The 22,908-nt window shown below is 45.1% G+C and overlaps 1 protein-coding gene across 1 annotated transcript in view; it reads right to left on the bottom strand.

Annotated features, from left to right (window-relative positions):
• Positions 1-6,345: 6,345 nt before the first annotated feature.
• PLEKHG1 (pleckstrin homology and RhoGEF domain containing G1) overlaps positions 6,346-22,908 on the bottom strand; it is a 168,566-nt gene continuing 152,003 nt past the window's right edge. The window contains exons 14-16 of the mRNA XM_062186924.1: positions 21,529-21,551; positions 16,276-17,896; positions 6,346-9,757 (exon numbers count right to left, since the gene is read on the bottom strand). Coding sequence (XP_062042908.1) covers positions 8,697-9,757; positions 16,276-17,896; positions 21,529-21,551 — 2,705 coding nt within the window. The 3' untranslated portion in view covers positions 6,346-8,696. The remainder of the gene's footprint in view (positions 9,758-16,275; positions 17,897-21,528; positions 21,552-22,908) is intronic.

Raw genomic sequence — 22,908 nt, 5'->3', positions numbered from 1 at the left:
TATAAGATGTCCTCAAAAGTTCATGGAAAGTGAACATTTTGAAAAAAATTATGCATAGCTTTCAAAGTCTTTTTTATAAAGATTTATTTATTTGAAAGGCAGAGTGACAAAACAAGTGAGAGAAAGAGATTTTTCATCCTCTGGTCTGCTCCTCCAATGGCAACAGGCCAGGGTAGGCCAGGCGAAAGCCAGGAGCCCCAGCTGGGTCTCCTACATGGGTGTCAACACAGCTTGGGCCAAGCCCGAGGTGCTCCAATTCCACGTGATAGGCTTTTGAGTTCTTACACATGTCATGCACTTGCATGATGAAAGAATAGGAAAAGGAGAAAGCTTTATGGAAACAGGCTTAGTGTCCTTCATAACCCCAGACTTATTTCATAGCCAAGTCTTGGGATTTGCTTGTGAAAGATCCATCTGACTTGTTTTTCAAAGCTCAAATGTATATACTGATGTACTTAGAAAAACTCAGCTACCCTGGGAAGAAAGGGCTCTAATTATTTTTGAAGTCTTTAAAAATTCATTCCCTGGGGCAGGCGTTGTGGTGTAGTGGGTCAAGCCACTGCTCGCGATGCTGGCATCCCATATCAGAAAACCAGTTTGAGTCCCAGCTGCTCCACTTCTGGTCCAGCTCCCGGCTAATGTGCCTGGGAAAGCAGCAGATGATGGCTTAAATACCTGGGCCCTTGCTACTCATGTGGGAGCACAGGATGGAGTTCCAAGCTCATGGCATCATCCTGGACCAGCTCTGTCCATTGTGGCCATCTGGGAGGTGAACCAGGGGATGACAGATCTCTCTATCCCCTCACTGCCTGTCAGATAAATAAAGCTAAAAAGAAAAAAGTGCTTTTGGAGAAACTGTGTCCTTGAAGAAGAGCTGTTGGATAAAGGACATGGATTGAAGGAACTGCTGGAAGTGAAAGATAAGGACATGTTGGAGTTTACCTAAGAGATAAGGTGGTGCAGAGACAGAGAGACAGCTGTGTGGAACACAGTGGAGCCAGAAAAGATGGTCAGAGGCCCAGCAGCCCCAGGAACAGAATGTGGCACATGGTGGTGTAAGTGGCTTAAAGGATGCTAAAGAGACAAACTCACCAAATACCAGCAGGTTAGAAGTGGAGAGAGACACTGGGCTTTCTACAGGTCTGGACAGAGGCACTTCCGTGGCAGTTCTGGTCTCCCAGGGGGAACTACTTGGGAAGGAATGGTTTGCTGGGCTTAGGGAGCAACCCTGCACTTGGGGCAGCTTTTCCGGAGTCCCCAGGGAGTGGCCTAGGCCTGATCTCTGTGGACGGGCTAGAAAGCCTGGCCCTGAAAAGCTGGCCTGTTCTGTTTGAGTGTGGGTAGCATACACACTGATGCCGGTCTACAAAATCCACCTCATTACAAGCTCGTGTGTGGTTGCACAAACGAGGCATGCCTTTAGACATTTGTGATATAAACCTTTAACAGCAGCTGATGATTCTCTTGGAATAAATGGCCAGAAGTATAGTTCCCGGCATGAAAGATTATGAATTTTTAATGTTGATGCATATTACCAAATTCACTTGTGAATATTTTATTACCAAGTCTTCTCATTTGTTTGGGAGTAATCTTGTTTCTCCATCTTTAATAATATTGGAGGGTGGGAGTGGTGGTGCAGCACGTTAAGCTGCTGCTTGGCATACCCATGTCCCATATCACAGTGCCGGTTCAAGTCCCTGCTACTCCCCTTTTGGTCTGCTTCCAGCTCACACACACCTGGAAGGCAGCAAATGATGACACAACCAGTTGAGTTCCTGCCACCTACATGGGAGAAGCAGACGGAGTTCCTGGCTCCTGGGTTTGGCCTTGGTCCAGTTGTTGCAGACATACAGGGAGTGAACCAGCAGATGGAAGATATCTCTCTCCTCTTGCTCTCTCCTTCTGCTTCTCCATGTTACTCTACTTTGCAAATAAATACATTTAAAAACAATATTGGGAAATAAATGTTGGAAACAAAGTCATGAAGTTATAATAGTTCTTTGATTATTTCTGCGTCCCTTGTATTTTCTATTTCTTCACTTCTTGCGTTAGCTCTTGCTCCAGACTTTCAGTTCAAGGACACTGGTGGAGTACACGGCCTTGGTATATGGAGATAATGGGACCCAGGGCAGGTTTGTTTGCTGTCCAGAGTAAGACAATGTCTCACTCCAAGGCTGGGCAGGGTTGTTAGTTTACCTCTTTAGGATTAGGAATTCCTACACTCAAGGCTCCTCAGGTTTGGACACCCCCTCCCCCCAATGTGTGCAGCCTCCAGCAGGGCTGCTGAGCAACACAGGGTGGTGGTGGAAAGAGAAGAAGCAATGCGAGTGCAGAGTCTGTGCTGCCAGTCTTGGTCTCTGACCAGGACTCTCACGCCATCTGCCCGTGTGTGGGAACCTGAGGCAGTAGAATTGTTGGCTTTCGAAACTGGGGAAGACCCAGACCCTTCCTAGTTCTTGACAGTCATTTCTTGGGGGAGTGTTGAGGACCAAGGGAACTCCCAGGCCGTAAGGTGAGGGAGAAACCCCTAGGGCGGCACGGGCAGATGTGGGAGGAAGGCGTCCTTCTGTTTGTGTTTAGACATGTGTTGCTGGCTAAGGTTGGAAGCAGGGAGGTGGGAGAGACGGTGACCAGACGACCCGTTAGCTGCCGACACGCCAGGCAAGGGGCTAGGGATGAGGAGAGGCCAGCCAGATGGGGACCGATCTCAGTTCTGGACACTCAGATGATGATGTCCTATAGGAAAACTCCCCCTGGCACAGTGTGAAGAGCAGTGATGCCTACAGTGAACTCCTACAGTCGAAGGCGAGCAGAGTGGACACACCTGAGGCCTGCAGAGGTTTATAGTCCAGGCAGGTAACGTGACCTAGTGAGGTGGACCAGGTACAAGTGTCCCCCCCCCCCCCCCCCGCAGCAACACAATTGCTGTTTCCATAAAATCTCTCTGCCTTGTGGTTGCTTCCACTTGGCCTCCTTAGCCATGACTGTCATGGGGAGCACAGGAACCGTCTTCTGGAAAGATGAGTTGTTTTCTTTGGGGGTGAATGTCATCCTTGGGCCCCCTGCTCAGATCTCGCAGTGTTGCCTTGCTAGGATCCCGACCTACACAGGCAGATGGTTTTTCTTTGAAAGCAGCCAGAAATTTGGATTTTTATGTTTACACCTGTTTAGAATGCACCTGCAAGTTTGAACCTCTGCTGTAACTGGTCTAAGGAAGAAGGAATCTACTCACCCTCTGCTTTGGGTTAATGGCCTAACGGGGACTATGTGGAGTGTGACCTGTGCAGTGCATTCAGGGGCTTAGATTTGCCCATTCAGCAGAAGGTTTTTTGTTTTGGTTTGGTTTGGTTTTTTTTGACAGGCAGAGTTAGACAGTGAGAGAGAGAGAGATAGAAAGGTCTTCCTTCCGTTGGTTCACCCCCCAAATGGCTGCTATGGCCGGCGCTGCGCCGATCCGAAGCCAGGAGCCAGGCACCTCCTCCTGGTCTCCCATGCAGGTGCAGGGCCCCAGCACTTGGGCCATCCTTCACTGCCCTCCGGGGCCACAGCAGAGAGCTGCAGAAGTTCTGATCACTGTCCAAGCCCTATTCTTTCCTGCTGAGCTGAACAGACATTGTTTTAGAACCAGCGAGGTGGAACAGCCTGCTTCTCCCTTCCTATTGAATGCTGCATGTGCACCGATGCCATTGTCAGGAAACTAGCGCTTGGTTGCTCTTCACAGACACAGAGTGCACTCTGCTCACGGGCACACAGCAGAACCGGACAGTAGGCCAGTTCGTCTCCTGGCAGTGACAATCTCCCTCCACTTCATCTCACTTCAACCCCTACTGCGGGCTGTAGGCGCTCTTCGCTGCTTCCAAAGCCGTTATTGGGCAAGGAATTTGGGCTACAGAGAATCTGGAGGAGGACACGATGACCCCAATTCCACAGGCCCTTGTGGATGCTTAGCTTAAAAAATTGCTGGAAATCTGCCGAGTAAATGTCCCTGGAATTTTATCAGCCATGAGATGCAAAGGGACAGAGAGTCTTAACAAAATGCCACCTTCCCCTGAGAGCACCAAAAATAGGCAGTGGACATTGGGTTTCTGAGCATTCTGTGAATTTCCAAAAGCGATTCAGTGGCTGTTGTTCTCTCCTGTGCGCCTATGACTCGAGTGCTTGTCTCGTGCTGTGTGCTCAGAGTCTCACCTCCACTCATTCATTAAGCAAGATTGGACACCTAAGAATTCCCCAGGCCCGCATAGCACTGGTTAAAAACACGTTTCTACCTCAAGGGAACAAAACAGACCATACTTCCCCATGCCAGCTTTTAGAATAGTCTTCCAAAAAGGAACTTTTGATCAGCTGTAAAGGAACTTTCAAATACACTGGGGACCAAACACCCCTATTTTAGTACTTCTCAGATTCTGCATGTATAACACATTTTTAGTGCAAGGTAGCGCCATGCTCTAAACCACTAGTAAGATGAGAAACTGGGAGAAGCTAACCATGAGAAAATGAGTACATCTTTGTAATTTTTAACAAAAAAAGGATTGAAAAATATACAACAGAAAGCTCAAGATCTTGTCCATTGGTCAAAGTTGAGGTTAAAATAAACATGTATGTTTACATGTTTATATATATGTGTATATATATACATATAACACGTAAGTTAGCAAGAAAGGCAAACTGCATTTTATTGTGATGCTTTTCTGAGTGATAAGATTTGGTGTATTTACCACTATGCAGTTACAGAATGTTAAATACCATCAGGGATGTCAGGGTTCTTGAAATGCTCTTAAAATTTTCTTTTCAAAACACATTTTTGACATCAAAAGACAATAAGTGATATTAAATACTCATATTCAATAGCCATATTCATAACTCATTATAAACCCGATTTTTTCTCCTAAGAATTTCTGAATAACATATACATAGGTTGTGTTTTTTTCTACTGTCATTTGCTTCTCCAAATTGAACTCTTACGACTTGTAGCAAACCCAGCCATTTCCTACCTCAAAGTGGAACTGTAAGATGAGGCAGGTAAATGTGGAAACCTTTCATCCTAGACCATTGTTATTATTATTATTTAAATATTTATTTGAGAGGTAGAGTTACAGACAGTGAGAAGGAGAGACAGAGAGAAAGGTCTTCCATCCATTGGTTCACTCTCCAAATGGCCACACTGGCTGGAGCTGCGCCAGTCTGAAGCCAGGAGTCAGGAGATTCTTCTGGGTCTTCCACAAGGGTACAGGGGCCCAAGCACAAGGGCCATCTTCTACTGCTTTCCCAGGCCATAGCTGAGAGCTGGATCAAAAGAGGAGCAGCCAGGACTTGAACTGGCCCCCACACAGGATGCCGGTACTGCAGGTGGCGGCTTGCCACAATGTTGGCCCCTAATTTTTTTTTTTTTTTTGAAAAGCAGAGTTAGAGGGAAAGACAGAGATAGATGTCTTCCATGCACTGGTTCACTCCCTAAGTGGTCACAAATAGCCGGGGCTGGACCAGACAGAAGCCAGGAGCCAGAAACTTCATCTGGGTCTCCCACATGGGTGCATGGCCCAAGTACTTGGGCCATCCTCTGCTGCTTTCCCAGGTGCATTAGCAGGGAGCTGGATCAGAAGTGGAGTGGTGGCTTAACTCACTATACCACAACACTGGCACCCATCCTAGAACATTCTAAAGGAAGATTGTAAAGCTATTTTCCTCAGTGTGAGACAAGTTAGACAGCTTAAATGAGGGTGCTCTAAAAGTTCACAGAAAAATAGAATTGAAAGTTTATTTTGGTGCAAAAATGTTTAAAATCTATAAACAGAATATTTTTATAATATGTATCTTTGGTGACCTTTGTGAAACCCATCATATTTTCATTGGTTTTATGCTTATATTTGCATGTCCATAATTACCAATTTATACTAGCATGCTATTGTTCCCTGTACAATTTTTGTGGAGCAAAGAAAATTCAGAACATGAAGTTCCATGAAAAAAAAAAAAAAACTTAAGTTGTGACAAATTAATTTTTTGATTCAATAATTAAAGTTAAAAGAATGTCTTCTGTTACTACAGATTTTCATGGATGACATACAATCACGCCACCTATCAGTGAAACAAAAGCCTCCCAGACACTACATTCAGTATTTCAAAAGTCATCCAGAGACGCAGAACTGGCTGCCGTGGGCCACTGAACAGCAACTTTATCATCACTACCTGGGATTTTCCTCTGCATGGTCCAGAAAGCAAGACAAATACCACGACTCAATGTAGCTTGGAAAAATCTTGATGTTCTTGGAACAAACACATGAATTCACACTCTAACGTACTTTACACTTTACAAACTTTATTAAATAATGGGCATTACTAACTTTTACTATATTATATACAGTATTTAAACTATGTTTAACGAGACACAGTTCTTCCCCACATCGAATAGAGTAGGTGAAAAATGAACTTATATAAAAAAAATTGAACCTCAGGACAGAACCTAAAAAGAACTTGACATACTTTTAAGTACATATAACTTTCTACCCAGTTATATACATCCCCGCCCCACCTCCAAAAGAAACAGTTTTAAACAAGAGCACTTAATTGATAACTTTGAGGAAAAATACGAACGTAATTTTGTATATACACGCATCTCGCAATGTCTGCATCCTGGCCAACAGAAATAATCTGCAGTGCCATGGATTCGTCCTCGACCCTCAAGAACCACATGGACATTTTGTACAGTGAGACATCCACCCTCGTGCAGTGGCGTGTACCCTACCGGTGACACCAGTCATGTAATGTGACACTGAGGTGAAGGACCATTTCTGAGAGACACCCCAGTAAGGTAGGCTACAAAGGATTTGGGTCCCAAAATGCAAAAATGGTAGATGGTACTCCTAGGACCAAATCGGGTAACTGCTTTTTAGTAGGCAAACTCATATATACTTTCCATGGAGACCATACTTTCCTATGGTGCTTGTCTTTTTTGATAGTGCTTAATCCTGAAAAAGTCATTTCATGTTAAATAGAAGCAATGAAAGAAGGAATGTTTCCAGAACCATGTTCTTCAATATGGACTTTGTTTTATAAGCTACAAGAGTAGTTGGGAGAGGCAAGAAACTTCGGTTATCTGTCATTATTTAAAAAGAAAAAAAACCTACAAATGTCAAAAACAGATGGCCACATTTTATGTTTTACAATTAAGAAAGAGGCATGGGACTTAAACAGAAAAAAAAAAGAATTGTGGTAAGATATCACTGATTCAGTATTATTGCTTACTTTTAAATGAAAACTTCTTTCCCTTTACATGTTTTTTTTTTTTTTAAAGTGGACATTGATTAGTTTTAAATTAGAATAAAGGGAAACTAAAATAAAATGGAAACTGAGTGGGTTGGAAAGAGCCTCAGAATCTACAACTGCTCCAGGTGAGATACATCAGTGGAATCTTCAGTCATCTGCAAAGTTTCTATAAAGTAGCAATACCTCTACCTTCACTGTTCCCATTACCTCTTTGATTTTAGTTTGTCCTCACAGTGTCTTGCTTTTGTTCTTCTGTTTCCTTCTCTAAAGAGTTCGGTTCCTACGCAACTCTATCATGAAAGGCTGTTTAAAGACCATGATGGCAACACAGAAATAAGACGTTAGCAGGCAGACCTAGACACTGAAGACCGTGTTTCTGACATGCCTCAAAGCAACGGGAAGAGGCTATTCCTACAGCAGGGTTGGGGACAAGGGCTCATCTGGCAGAGCCCAAAACTCATGAAGGTGCATAAGAAAAGCTGCTGGGCAGGGTGCCTTTAAGCTGCTTTTTCTCATTATGGTTTACGGTTTACTCTGGATCCGAGACAGGTGCAAGATGGAAGGTTTTGCTTTCTTTTTTCCCTCCTGAAGTGTAATTTGAAGGGACAATAAAGTTGTTTCCAGGCCTCACCCCATCTTTTCTAATCTTTAAGTCAACTTGCATTTTGTTGAATGTGGTTTTCTTTAAGCCATTAAGGAAATCATTCATGTCACCCCAGAAATGACATAGTCGACATGACAAGCAGCTCATTTTTCAGGCCTTGTCCAGAAACACAGGAAAGGGATTCTGCTTACGCCAAATTGGTCCTGCTACGTTTTAATTTTCAACTGGCACACAGATTCTGCAGCAGGATGAAGTGCTATTGGAATGCCAGCGTTGGAACCTTTGATGGTACGGTAGACTATCCTCCAGTTAGAGATCTCTGGTTTAAGTTAGTCTATGGTCTAGCCACAAATGTCAGATACAAGCATAATTCTTTAAATATCTTTAATTTCCTTTTCTTTTAAACCCATGGAAAAGTCTCCTTGCTGCCTTTGATCCTAGGATAAAACTACTTAGGGTTTCAGGATAATATGAGAGTATTATTATTGCATTCCTTAAAGTATGAACATTGTCAAGATACGGGAAAATAATACCATGGTCATCATGTTAAAAAAAAAAAAGACTAAAAATTTTCAAGTAAGGTTGACTTACATGAAACATGAAGACAGTTAGCATTGGAAAATATACTGCTAGATGCTGACATTGGCTACAGTACAATCCTGGCTGTGTCATCAGCCTGGTTCTAAAAGTTGTGCTGTAAAAGAAAGTAGTTTTTACAACTCTGGTCATTACAAAATTGTCTTACCCTGGTACATAGAAAACACCCCATCACTATCCAGGATTCACGAGCATGATCAGAAGCTATGCCAGGCAGCTGTTACCAAGAACCTTAGGCAAAGCTGCTGGAACTAAGACACTGAAATTTTTCCCTTAGAGACTGGACGATATTTTGTTGATTGGGAGAAGGCCCCCTCCAAAGGTAGTCATTCAGTTTGTCAGAATCATTATATGACGTCAGATAGGGTGAGAGCCCAAGCTTGCTGTTCATTGGCTTTTTTGGAGTGCACGGGCTATTCAAAGAGTAAGAGGTGCTGCTGTGGCAGACGGCTTCAGAAAAGTCCACATCCGCGATCTTTGAGTCAGATTTCCTTCTGCGATTATGAAACAGCTCCGGCTCTGACTCATCTTCTTCTGACCTGATTTCCACATAGTCATCTTCATCGCCGTCAGTCTCTTTGAAATTGGAAAAATAGTTCTGTGTTGCTCTCTGGGCATTTAAAGGTAAATTTCTATTGACTACCAGAACTTTCTGTGAGTCTTGGAGAGTGAGATCAGAGTGTTTTTCAGTGCCCTGTTGGCATGAGTCTGTGAGCCCCGGCAGCACATCCTGGTGGCCCTCACACCTTGAACTCTTATGTAAGGACACCAGCTGTTTCCTTCCCACCTCACTAGGGTAGTGGATGGAGTCCACTGATTTGTTGATCAAGATTGAGGATGACGACTGGGACCTGTTATAAGGTTGAGATGTAGCGCTGATTCCTTTCCGGCCCAGCGAGTTGTAAAGGCAGCCCTGGCGTGAGTTCTCCTTGGGCTGATTCACTATCACGCTGCATCTCTGCACGGAGCCCAGGAGAGCATCAGAGGTTTGCAGCGAGGGCACGGAGCAGGCTGCAGACAACTGTCTGGGAGGACTTTTTGTACTGCTCTGCAGAGTGGGATATTTGGGCCTGAAGTCTTGCTCTGGCCGGGGACAGAAATCTGCTAATTCTCCATTACTATAGGTTGAATGCCAAAGCCAGTCCTGGCCACCGTGCTGGGCCGGGGCGGGTGATGCAGCCCTGAGGGGGGACGAGTCTTGGGGACCGGCCCAGCTGTCCTTTTGAACTGTTGCCGGAGTCTCTCTGAACACAATCTGGTCGTACAGTTGGGAATACTCAGCAATCCTGGCACCTGGAAGGCAAATATTGAAATTAGAAGTACACATAGGATTATCCCTGCTCTAAAAGTCAGACTATAGCATGCTAACCAACATGTCTTTAAAAACTTAAACCATAGGTAGTATTTTCAAGTGAGTTTCAGGATGAGTAACCATTGAACACTAGGCAACACAGCAAGTGAATGAATCCATTGTTTAATAGAAATGCCACCTAAAAATTCATCTAATTTGATCAAATTCTGCATTATTTTATTTCAACAGCAGGTCTGAGGGTGTCCATTATATGTAATGAAAATCTCCAGTATTGCTTGTAAGTGTGAAATAGTGTCAGTGCTGAAAACAGGCATAAAGACAGGCACCTGAGCCTTCTGTCAATGAGAAATGACTCCAAGTAGTCATTAAAAGAAGCAGGACTGACCAGCGGCTACCCCTGCACTTCCCGTGCTTCCTACCTATTTGCTCTTAAACACCCACTCCTTGAAGAGTCTGTCCCCGCACTTGTTGCCAAGCAGCCAGCAACCCAGCCGGTGACCACCACTATCTGCAGAACCAACATCTGGAGGAGATCCTCCCCTCCAGTACTTACCCCCCAGGGACTGAGTAATCCACTTGCCCTTTCCCAACCCCAAGAGGCCAGGCAGTGAAGCCTATGTCTCCCAGACATCAGGAATGGTTACTAACAAATAACAACCTAACGCTCTGCAGTAGTGGCTCAAGTTCAGGGCTTCACAGTTGTTTCCACAAAAGCTTTCCCCACTGAAGGTCAAGTTCAGATGCCATTTTCCCCGAACCAGGGGAGATGCGAAGACCATTCTCTTGGGCCAGAGATGCCAACTTCAAGAGCTGCTCCCTCCCCCAACCCAGGTACCTACAGGGCCACCCAAGAATCAAAGAACACCATGTATCGCAAAGATCACTGGGACCACATCTACAAATGTCTATGAAGGAATCCCGTATAGCACACCAGCAGGTGACAAGGTGACATTCATGTTCTTTAAAATGTTGATGTTTTTAGTAATCTTTTGTTAGTCCTTGAACTTAAACTAAATAATCATTTAGTTGAATTTCTGGCATTTCTTTTATTTATTTATTTTTTATTTTTTTTTTGACAGGCAGAGTGGATAGTGAGAGAGAGAGACAGAGAGAAAGGTCTTCCTTTTTGCCGTTGGTTTACCCTCCAATGGCCACTGCGGCCGGCGCATCTCGCTGATCCGAAGCCAGGAGCCAGGTGCTCTCCTGGTCTCCCATGTGGGTGCAGGGCCCAAGGACTTGGGCCATCCTCCACTGCCTTCCCAGGCCATAGCAGAGAGCTGGCCTGGAAGAGGGGCAACTGGGACAGAATCCGGAACCGGGACTAGAACCCGGTGTGCCGGCGCCGCAAGGAGGAGGATTAGCCTGTTAAGCCATGGCGCCGGCCTTTCTGGCATTTCTTTTGAGTCTATTTCCTACAAGGACAGAAAACAATCTGCTTTACTATTTACCCTTTAATTACAGCACCTGCATTTCACTCACCCCCACTCCCTGCAAACAAGGTAAATAGTCTGTTTACCTTCTCATTATAGATCCTATCTATATTCAGTCCTTTGGGTTCTCGACTCCAAATTCCTTGGAAGGGCAGAGATTAGTTTAGAAATTTCTAGAAACAGAAACTTCAGAAATTACTCCCTAGAGGATATATTAGGGACTCTTAATATTATTAAGATTTAGTAATACCTTCAGAGAGTGTGAAAGTGGAAATGGCCACCAGCATACCCACATCGGCCCTCCTGAAACTTAGAACCTTTCCTTCACTGTGAAACCCAACCCAAGGCAGCCAGACCTTTAGGCATGATCCATGGTTTCCCACATGAAAGTTCAGGAGCTCAAGACTTTCACACAGTTCCAACATGACAATTTGCGGGACCCAGTAGAACACAGTACAAACTCAAAGGAGCTATTAGAGTATCAAAACATAACCCTAAAGTCTTCTAACTACAACCAACTTTACCCTGGGTAATCTGAAGCCCTGTGTGAATATTATCCAAAATATTCATAGCACTTCTCATGACTTTGTCTTCCTTACCATACTCTCCTGTTCTTCTGGGTAGTTAAATTCTCCCCATCTCTCAAGATCTTCCATAAGGCCCATCCTTTCTTGAGTCCTTTCTAATGGCTTCTCTTTTCTGAAGTCTTACATACTTGCTCTGTAGCTAGCTATTGGCTGCACGTGCAAGCACAAGCCTGTACAGGCAATTGTGACACTAATTGTTTTACAGAGGCTAGTTTAGTGTTTCAGCTTCTTTCTGAGATTGTGATCTTGGAAAATAGTGTACATTTTTCTCAACCTCCACCCTGCCCCACCCCCCACCTACCACAGAGCACACAGCATAGTTCCAGACAGAAACTGGTCTCAATAACTACTTTATTACTTAGATCATCGTTTTTACCTCCTCCTTCGGTTTAAGCACAATGTTAAAAATGGATATGCTTTCCCTGATACCAAATCACTGGCAGTGGAAAGGCAGACCCGAAATCAGGCCATAGCAGCAAACGGGGAAGCAGGAAGATGGCCTTGACCTTGGATTCAAAGGGTTCCTGTAGATAACTCACGCTGGGCAGAGTTTCTCTTTGGATAACAAGGAATTGGCCATTTATCTATTTTGAATAGAAATTATCTTACTAGTAGACAATATATTGTGCTTATCTAATTTTGGTATTTGTTTCAACTTGCTCTCCTAAGAGAGTCTCTAACTTGCATACGGCAATGTGAATAACAGACAAGCTTCCAGAGCACTAAGTGTGATTAAACAGATTCCATGAGTCTGAAGTATGGACACTGCCAGCCCCCAGTGGTACCTCTGGTCTAAGAAGCTTAGTGTTGGCTGCATCAAGGTCCCCAAGTCTTTATTGCCAGCATTGACAGTCTTTATAGAACATGGACAACAGTATGCCCGGACAATATCACAGCTGCCTCTAATTTGTTTCCCTTTTTGAAAGTTTGAAAGTTGGAGTTCTTATGATTCCAGGTAGAACTTTGAGGTAATCCTTGCCAAGGGAAACATCATGCTATTAAAAAGCATGTTATTTTCAAGTATGCTATTTAAAATCAATGCTTCTTATATTGCCTGAGGTGTGGACAAAACTATTAACTTGTGCCTTCCATACTTCTTAGGATTGTTCTTATCTTTTAAATTTTTATTTGTTTATTGGTGAAGGAGGGAGGGAAGAGAAGGAGAGAGAGAGATAAACAAAGAGAGCTCCCATTCATGGACTCATCCTCAAATGCCCACAAGGGCTTGGGCTGGACTGAACCGAAGCCAGGAGCTGGGAACAGGATCCAGGTCTCCCACATGGGTGGCAGTGACCCAATTACTTGAGTCATCACCCCTGCCTCCCAGGATCTACATTAGCAGGAAGCTGGAGTCAGGAGCCAGAGCTGATATGGAATTCGGGTACTCCAATGTAGGACGTGGGTGCTTTAATCAACATCTTAACCTCTAGGCTAAATGCCCACTGATGCCTTTTCCTAGTCTGCACAAGGAGGGAAATTTCTCCCACACAGACATCACCAAGAAACAGCAACCCCCAGGCCTCCCAGGGTCAAGGACCATCAGGAGGGAGGGCTGATTGAACAGGATGGCCAGCATGCTACAACAGGCTCTACAAGGTGGGAGCACTAGACCTGTTTGGGTGACTTATAGGTGGAAATCTGACCCAGGGCCTGTAGACCCCGGCTCGAGTTCAATAAAGATCCTCGAGAGTCTCGGCAGGCGAATAGGGTGCTGCTCCTCCTTCCGCACAGCACCGAGAGCAAGCTCCTGGCAAAGTGGCAAGGCCCATACGAAGAAGTCTGGAGAATCGGTCCACTCGATTACGACGTCCTGTGCCCAGATAAACAAGAAAGAGAAAAGGAGTCATCATGTCAACTGATTGAAAGCCGAGTGGGCACAGGAAGTGGTCTTGACCACCTAGATGGAAGAGGTGTGGACATAATTTTGTCAGATCTGGCAGGCCCTGGGGACGTGCTCCTGCCAGGCGGCAGAGGAAGACACTACCCTCAGAAGATGACTCAGAAGAGGTCGCCTCCTCTTTGGTGGGGAGAATGTTGCAAGTAGCCTACCATGTCAAGAAAGGGCCTGGATGCAGAGTTGAAAAAAGATCCCATGGGATCCCAAGAAGACATTGGCATGTAAACAGACAGGAAAACAGACCAAATGTGAAAAGAAGCAAAAGAAAACCCATAGGAAATCAATGAATCCTTTGAGCCGGCATCATGGAGTAGCGGGTGAGGCTGCCCCTGCAATGCTGGCATCCCGTATGGACACCAGTTCGTGTCCCTGCTGCTCCACTTCTGATCCAGCTCCCTGCTAATTGTCTGAGAAAAGCAGTAGAGGATGGCCCAAGTCCTTGGGCCCCTGGCACCCATGTGGGAGACCCAAATGAAGCTTTTGGCTTTGGCCTGGCCCTGTGGTGGCCGTTGTGGCCATCTGGGGAGTAGACCAGAGGATGGAAGAGTTCTCTCTCTGTAACTCTGACTTTCAAATAAATAAATCTTAAAAAAAAAAAAAATCAATGAATGCTCACCAGGTGGGTAAAAAGAAGACCACTAAATATAGTTGTTGCCCTACTGATTCGGTATTGAAGGACATGCTTCCACCAAGATAAGAGTTTCGCATTTTGAGAGATGGTCCATATTCTAAACAACTTGGATCAGGTCTAGCTACACTTTAACAATTGTCTGCTGTATCACTCATCGTCACCAGAAACCTCAGTATTATACTTTCTCTTACTTAGAGAAGCCCCAGCCGAGACTCAGCCAATAGTTACAAAGGCCAACAACTGTTTCTAAGATCACCTATGCACCCCCTCTTCCCGCCCTGCCCCAAATAGTCCTGCAGTCAGTCACTCTGAGTATGGCCACATGCCAGCTTCACAACACTGGACTTTCAGCATATTATTGCAAGGAGAAAAATATATGCAATCTACTCTGTCCCACATTCATGCAAAAATCACATTGCACTTTTATTTCATGAAGCAGACTCTGTAAAATCCCTCACACATCAATTCCAGGGTTTCATATCCTTATCTGATAGGAAATTTTACTGAAAAATTAAAGTTTTAATCAATTCTTAAGTACTCTCAAACTCAAAACAAAATTCCCTACCGATTCCCATCATGGAACTTGTAGATTCGTTTTGATAATGACTTTCTCATTGCCGGTCTCCATGGAGATGAAGAAGGCAATTCCAAAGAACAGAGGTTACAGCTTCATCCCATGGGATGTGCCCTGGTGCCCTGAAGCCGATGACCTGAACCTGTCCCTACTGAGTCATCTGGCTTTTACTTGTCACTGGAGAACTGATTCTCTCACTTTTACTAAGGTGGCCCTTCACCATAAAAATCAAGGGCAAAGTTTCTTAAAATATGATGGAAAGGATGCATGCTTCAAACATGCTGATTCCTGGGCCCTGCTCCCGTAAAATCTCTGGGTTTGCAGGTGAAAGCCACCACTCTTGGGCTGCTCTTTCTTGACTATCCTGTGCTTTATTTAGACCTGAGCTCTTCCCCTGAGATCAGCATTCGGTCCTTCAACAAGTCAACCGTGAACACCCGGTTCAGTAGCCCTGACTTTACCCATCTCATACCTAAGTCCCTCATTCAGTTATGCCCCACAAAAGAGGTCTGACAAAACAATGATGATGATGTCTGCAAGGCCAGCATCCCGTATGAGCACCGATTCTAATCCAGCCTCCTCTAATGCACCTGGGAAATCAGTGGCCGACAGCCCAAGTGCTTGGGAGCCTGCCACTCATGTGGGAGACGTGGATGGAGTTCCAGGCTTTTGACTTTGGCCTGGCTCAGCCCCAGCTGTTACAGCCATTTTGGGAGTGAACCACCAGCTGGAAAATCTGTCTCTCTCTACCCCTTCCCTCCACCTCCACCACCCCATAACTCTCCCTTTCAAATCAAGTTCTTGGATGCACAGATGAGAATATAGAATGCAATGGTGTTATATGCACTACAGAAGCAATTTTTAAAAATCAAGTAGTAATCAAAATCTGTGAGAAAACAACTAAGATGCACATAGAACATTGACAAAAAGTGCAAAAAGTGATCTTTTCTTGGTCTTTGTTAGCAGGAGTAGACCTTTTTGCTGGGATTGAAAGCAGAGAGCAATGCTATTCCGCCTGCTCCCAGACCTTAGCCACTTGCATGAGCTCTTCCATCTGCTAACAAAACACTGATACAGGAGGCAAAGTTCCAGACACTGGGAGTGAAAGCGAGCTGCTTTCTTTCATAGTGTAGATTCCCACAGAGAAGACTTTTTCTTAAAGGATCAGATCTGCAGTGACAATGTTACACACACAGCAAAACCCTGAGACCAAATCCCGCTACGGTGGCTACAAACTGGGGGAGGGATCACTCATGGCTCGCTCTGGGGCCATACTTGGAGTGACAGTGTTCTGCAGGTGTATCCGCTCTAAGGACATGGAGAACTGAAACCTGCTGTACATCTCACTTTCAAGGAGAAAGAAAAGCAGTGTGAACATACCGATGGCGGGCCCTCCTTGCTTCTTCTCCTCCAAGATGGCAGCCAGGTCTCTGGGAGTGGATTTGTGATGCTGACTGGCCAGCGGCTGCTCCAACTCTGGGCTTCTCACTCTTAAAAGTTGATTTGCCTTCTTGATCTTCTGACTGTATTGCCTCGCCATCATAAAAACCCTGCTTTTTGTCCTATCGGGGGCATCCATGCCAGGCTCAGGGTTTTCTGTGTCTGTTTGGGACAGACTGTAGTTGGCCAAGTCGTAGGGGTTGTCTGTGGGAGGCACGTCGCTGGCCAGAGACAGCCGGTTCAGACTCATGAAGGAGTCCTCTTTAGAAATGAGGTCCTCTTCGAATGCGTAGTGGGCCTGGCCAGCTCGGATGGCCCTGCCTTGGCTTCCGGGAAGAGACAGCGTAGACGTGGAATGCACCGTGTGCCTGCTCAGCTCCGGAGTGCTCTCGGCGTGCAGCCGATCCTGCACGTCATCGTTGCTCACGGGAAACGCTGCGAGGAGACGGTCTCGAGCTTTGTCTTCGTTTTTCTTGATGTAATTTTCCAGGTCATTCCAGATTTCATCCACCTCTTCGGACAGCTTGTCAGATACAGCCTTATCCGCGCCAGACAAGCTACAGCTGGAAGAGTTATAGAGCAAGCTCAGGTAGTCAGTGTCAGGGGGAGCCTGCTGGTAGGGTGCGTCGTCCTCACTCAGCTGGAGGCTGTCCTGGGAAATGAACGGCCGGAGACTCTCGCAGCACGCAAAGTCGGCCTCCAGACCCAGAAACGTGCTCCGCTTGGGACGCTTTAGGCTGCTGCATTTGAAGTTCAGGGCCGGCGGCTCCGGGAGCCCTATCGTGTCATAAATGTTTTCATCCATGACCTGCAGGTCGTGTGTGCTTTGGTTCGATGGCTCTCGACCTGTGAGAGTCCCCTCCGCTTCGGTGAGCAAAGAGCTCTTACTGTGGCCAGCTTGCCTCTTTGAGAAGGCTAACTCTGGGGTGCTCTTGGGACGAACAGAGTCCCTACCTGGCTTAGGGGGCATGGATCCAGCCTCTTCCCGTTTAGCAACCATGAGTTTCAAGTCCTCGTAACTTATGTTATCATAGACATGGTCTATATCGTCAATGGTCAACTCTATCGATGACCCAAAGGGAGTCACCCCCTCCTGCCCTTCTGTTTCGGGGCCACTCTGCAGTTCCCTTCGGGGGCTGTACTGACAGCCATCACTGTCCCTCGTTCTTGTCTCCGGGGAGCAGGTGTTGCTCTCCCCGGCACTGCTGGCCCTGCGGACGATCCTGTGCCCGGAGCTGGAAGTCTCTGTGGACTCGATCTGCCCCAAGTGCCAGCTGCAAGGGCGACTCGACGTGCTCTCATCACACAGCCGGGTCGAGTTCAGCTCGGAGGAGAAGGACGGGAGGAACATCTGGTAATCGTCGTCCTCGTCCTCGTTCTCTTGCGGGGACCGGCGGCTGGGAAACAGGGCTTGCCTAATCTGGTGGTCTGTCCAGATGTTTCGGATGGCACCCCCACCGCGGAGCACGCTGAGAATGGCAGAACTGCTGGGCTGACTGTTCCTCTGGGCGGGAGACGGCCCTGCTGACGTCAGCCGGGGAGAACCTTCCTCCTGGGAGACCTGGGAACAACAGAGACGCAGCGCTTGAGTCACAGCACCGGGCAGAAGACTCGGGGCTCAGGAACTTCTTACACAGTGCACTTACACCCTGCCTCGGACACCAGATCCGTACTCTACAATGATCAGCAGACATTATTGACTTTAATTGAGTTAGAAAGCACTTCAGGCCTTTGCAAAAGGAGCAAAAAGGGCAGGAACTAATATTTACTTAGAATCTAGGCAATCTACAGTTTCCAAACTTGATATTTCCCATATTGCTCTACGGATTAGATATGGTTTTATCAAGTCTGCAGTAAGGAAGGACTTTGTTCAAACCCATTAATGCCAAACACACACTTTCTGATCAAAATACGATGGTAATCTATTGGAAATGCCAAACTATCACTTGTCAATGCAACTGGGATACATATTGTCATGGAATATTTATCTGCCTATTAGGGAGGGAAGAGAAGTAGAGGGTAGGGATAATATTTCATCCTACACATTATTTTCTATTCAAACTTAAAAAAATTCATTCTATAGTCATTTAATCTTTTGTTTTTTTCACACACATATATTAACATATAATACTTATTGCTTTTATATACATGTTTCCCACCTGTTAGTATCTTTTCCTTTTCACCTTATTCTGACTGCACTGGTATAATGTTTATAAAAATATAGACAACCAGGCCAGTGTTGTGGCACTGTGGGTTAGGCTGCTGCCTATAATGCCAGATCCCATATGGGAGCACCAGTTCAAATCCTGGCAGCTCTGCTTTTTTTTTTTTTTTTTTTTAAGATTGATTTATTTATTTGAGAGGTAGAGTTACAGACAGTGAGAGAAAGAGACAGAGAGAAAGGTCTTCCACCCGCTGATTCATTTGCCAGATGGCCACAACAGCCGGAGCTCAGTGGATCTGAAGCCAGGAGCCAGGAGCTTCCTCTGGGTCTCCCACGTGGGTGCAGGGACCCAAGGACTTGGGCCATCTTCTGCTGCTTTCCCAGGCCATAGCAGAGAGCTGGATTGGAAGAGGAGCAGCCAGGACTAGAACCGGCACCCATATGGGATGTCAGCACTGCAGGCAGAGGATTAACCTACTGCACCACAGTGCTGACCTCATCTCTGCTTCTGATCCAGCTGCCTGCTGATGCACCGGGGAAAGCAGGAGAGGATGGCCTAAGAGCTTGGATCCCTGCACCTGCAAAACAAGTTAAATCAACTAGTTAAATTACGACAGGCACTTTGTAAGTGTAACAAAATGATGTATTTCTCACAGTAGTCAAAGTAGTCTTAAGATCTTTCAGCCCAGAAAGTTCTTGGATGTACAGAAAATCAGGAAACCTGAATTGTTAATACTGAAGCATATTTGAAGATCATTATAATTGAGATGAAGACAGCAGCACTTTGAAAGCTGAACATTTACATCATATAAGTTATCAGGAGAAACAGAAGAGGTTCTTAGGTTAAGGAATAATCAGCCTAAGATTGGTCACAAAACAGGAGCAGGTATTTTAGAGATCTGCATTTGTCCAGAGCCATGGTGAACGTTTTCATGTTTTTCCATATTCTCTGCACCATAGCTATTTAATACTAGGATAATTTAATACTATGATAATTTATATCATTTTGGGGCACTTGCTTGGTGACAAGTACTACTCTAAGCACTTTATAAAAAAAATTATTTATTTGAAGAGAGGGACACACACACAACAGACACCTTCCATCTGCTGGTTCATTCCCCAGATGGCTGCAATGGCCAGCACTGGGCCAGGCTGAAGCCAGGAGCTTCATCCAGGTCTCCCATGTGGGTGGCAGGGGCCCAAACACTTTGGCCATCCTCTGCTGCTTTTCCCAGGCCATTGGCAGGGGACTGGATAGGAAGTGGAGCAGCTGGGACACAAACTGGTGCCTATACAGGATGCTGATGTCGCAGGTGGTAGCCCAACCCGATGCACCACAATGCCAGCCCCTTGAATCCATGTCTTAATTGACATCTTATACATGAGTTTACCTTCTGCTACACACACACACCACAGCACACACACACAGGCTCAGGGTATGTATTCAGGGAGAATATTAAGGTATTATCAAGGAATATTTCCATTGTAAACTATTCACAGCTCTCCTTGGTACACATTCAGCCCTCTACTGTTAGGAGGTGAATTTTTTTTTTTTAACCACTAGAAAGACCACATCGGTGTTTTATTTCCTTCTTGCCTCCAGATTTTACAAGGCTTAGTTGGTCCCCACACAGACTCAGGTGAGCACTGTTGTGGGATGTTCCCAGAAACTCTGGAGATCGTATGTCTAGAACTCCTCGATGGTTAGGATGCCTAAAGGGCAGGTGCATTCTGCATTTAGCCCAATCATGACAACAGAGCAGCTTAAAAAATCAAAATAGCATGGTGCACCTTAGGACAGTGACTCCCTTAATGTTAAGTTTTAAAAGCCTCCAAACAAAAGTATTATTATCTGAAAAAAAAATGCATATGCTCCAGGCCATAGTAATCATATAAAGATAAGATATATTGATATTCAGATGTTTTATTGGTTTTAACTCAAAGATATAGCTTTGATCAACAGGATTGCATGAGCTATAAGGCAAATGGAATTGTAGCAAGAGATTTTGCATAGCCACATCCTTATTTATATAGACCATAAAACAGGAAATCATGGTCAGTTTTCCAAGACGTGATTATGTAGGATCTCTGTCTTTAATGTGCTGTACATTGCTATTTAATGCTATAATTAGTAATCCAATGGTAGTTTTTTCACTCGATGTTGCTATATGGGCAAAATGTTGAAACCTTTACCTAATATATACTAAATTGATCTTCTGTATACAAAGAGAATTGAAAATGAATCTTTACATGAATGGAAGGGGAAAGGGAGCGGGAGGGGGGAGGGTTGCGGGCGGGAGGGAAGTTATGGGAGGGGGGAAGCCATTGTAACCCACAAGCTATACTTTGGAAATTTATATTCATTAAATAAAAGTTTAATAAAAAAAATATGCAGATTGATCAGTACCCATAGTGGCCAAACCACTCAGGTAAGATTCAAAGCCAACTCTTCATAGGTCATAAATTTGGATATACGCCTTCCAATAGGATACATCATTCTTATTATTTCTCCTAATTTTTTCTCAGGGAAGAAAAAAGCAAAGCTTGACACAGCCAGGTTTCATTTCCTCACACCATCACACCTCTGACCCAGCAGTAGGACTGGATTCTGAGAAGGAAGCTCTCATCCTTGCCCTTGAAGGCCAAAGCTTCAAAAAGGGAGCTACACTCAGAAGGCAAGGGCCTTGGGCTCACGCTGGTGGAGGCCCAATGGGTTAGATCCCTAGATGGCTAGTAGCATGCTGGTATCATGCACCTTCAGGTAAGGTCACAGTTCCTACAGTGCCAATGAAGAAACAGTGCCCTTTGGTCTAAGAGAGGAATGGGGTGAAGGAGGAGGTTGGTATGGATGAGTCCTCTCTCAAGGGAAATGTAAGTAATTCAAAAGGTAAGCACTCTTCCTAAACATGGAATTTTCCAAATGTACAATAACTGTTCATATTTGGAATACAGGGTAGGGATGAGCCATGTAAGAAAAAGGCACTTATGAAGGGGTGATTATAAACATACAGAAATGGGATAGGACTTACCTTTTGGATATCTTGGGCTGTTTCTGAAAAAGAAAAGTTTGTTTTCAAGGTTGAGAAAAATGTATCTATAGGCAAGCACTCGTGTTTTTAGAGGATTTATAAACAAATAATAGCTGGACAATAAATAATAAGTAACTAAGCCCAGTGACTTACGGGCCCCTAGATCTACTTTCCAAATATGTTCCTTGATTATTCTCCGTTATACAAGGGATCTTCAGAAAGTTCCTGGGATAATGCATATTGTGCAACAACTATGCATGGATTTCAAAATTTTTTGTACCAAAATAAATTTGTTCTTTAATTCCATTGTCCACGGACTTTTAAAAGTCCCCTCATGTGTTCTCTTCCTATGCATCCAAGGGTCAGCTGCCTCCCTGAATTCCTGAACAATGAGGCATGTCGTGTTTATAAGTTTCTAAAACTCTCAAAAAACCCCCGATGTGCCACCTAAAATAACACACATGCCCCAGGCCATGAAAACCACAAAGATCAGAATAATTAGGCTAGCTTCTCTGGGTTTTTAGATTTTTTTTCTTTTTTTTTTTTTTGACAGGCAGAGTGGACAGTGAGAGAGAGAGAGACAGAGAGAAAGGTCTTCCTTTGCCGTTGGTTCACCCTCCAATGGCCGCTGCGGCCGGCGCATCACACTGATCTGAAGGCAAGAGCCAGGTGCTTCTCCTGGTCTCCCATGCAGGTGTAGGGCCCAAGCACCTGGGCCATCGTCCACTGCACTCCCAGGCCACAGCAGAGAGCTGGCCTGGAAGAGGGGCGACTGGGACAGAATCCGGTGCCCCAACCGGGACTAGAACCTGGTGTGCCGGTGCCGCAGGCAGAGGATTAGCCTAGTGAGCCGTGGCACCTGCTTAGATATCTTATTGGTTTTAACTGAAAGAAAACAGCCTTTATCAAGAAGTCAGTGGCATTTGCAGTGTGCAAAGGAGTGTTACAAGTGGAATTGTGGGGAGAAGTTTACACAGCCACATTCTTCTAGACACCCTGAGAGATTACAGGTGTCTCTCTTGTAAAAGCTGTTTAATTTCAGGAGCATATAAAGTAATTCCCTCCCCACAAATCCCACCCCAGGGGTACCCATATTTTCAGATCCTGCACTGTCTCCAACCTAACACAATTATGTTTTTGTTTTAAAATAAAGATGCAACATAAAAGTAATGCTTCCTGTTGAATATATGAGGCTACTCTTAATAGAAAGAGATGCCTGTCATTCAACAACTATAGGCTATTCCATTGTGTGCATAGATGTACACAATTGCTTTAACCAATTCCCCCTGGGCCAGCATTTCACACGGTATCCCATTACAAGTGCTACAAAGACCAACACCCACATGGATCTGTCCACACATGGATGAAGATCTCCATGCA

Source organism: Lepus europaeus, chromosome 3 (assembly GCF_033115175.1).
Source record: "Lepus europaeus isolate LE1 chromosome 3, mLepTim1.pri, whole genome shotgun sequence".
NCBI classification, from domain to species: Eukaryota; Metazoa; Chordata; class Mammalia; order Lagomorpha; family Leporidae; genus Lepus; species Lepus europaeus.
The sequence above is the reverse complement of the archived record's forward strand: the minus strand, read 5'-3'. Positions and strand labels throughout refer to the sequence as shown.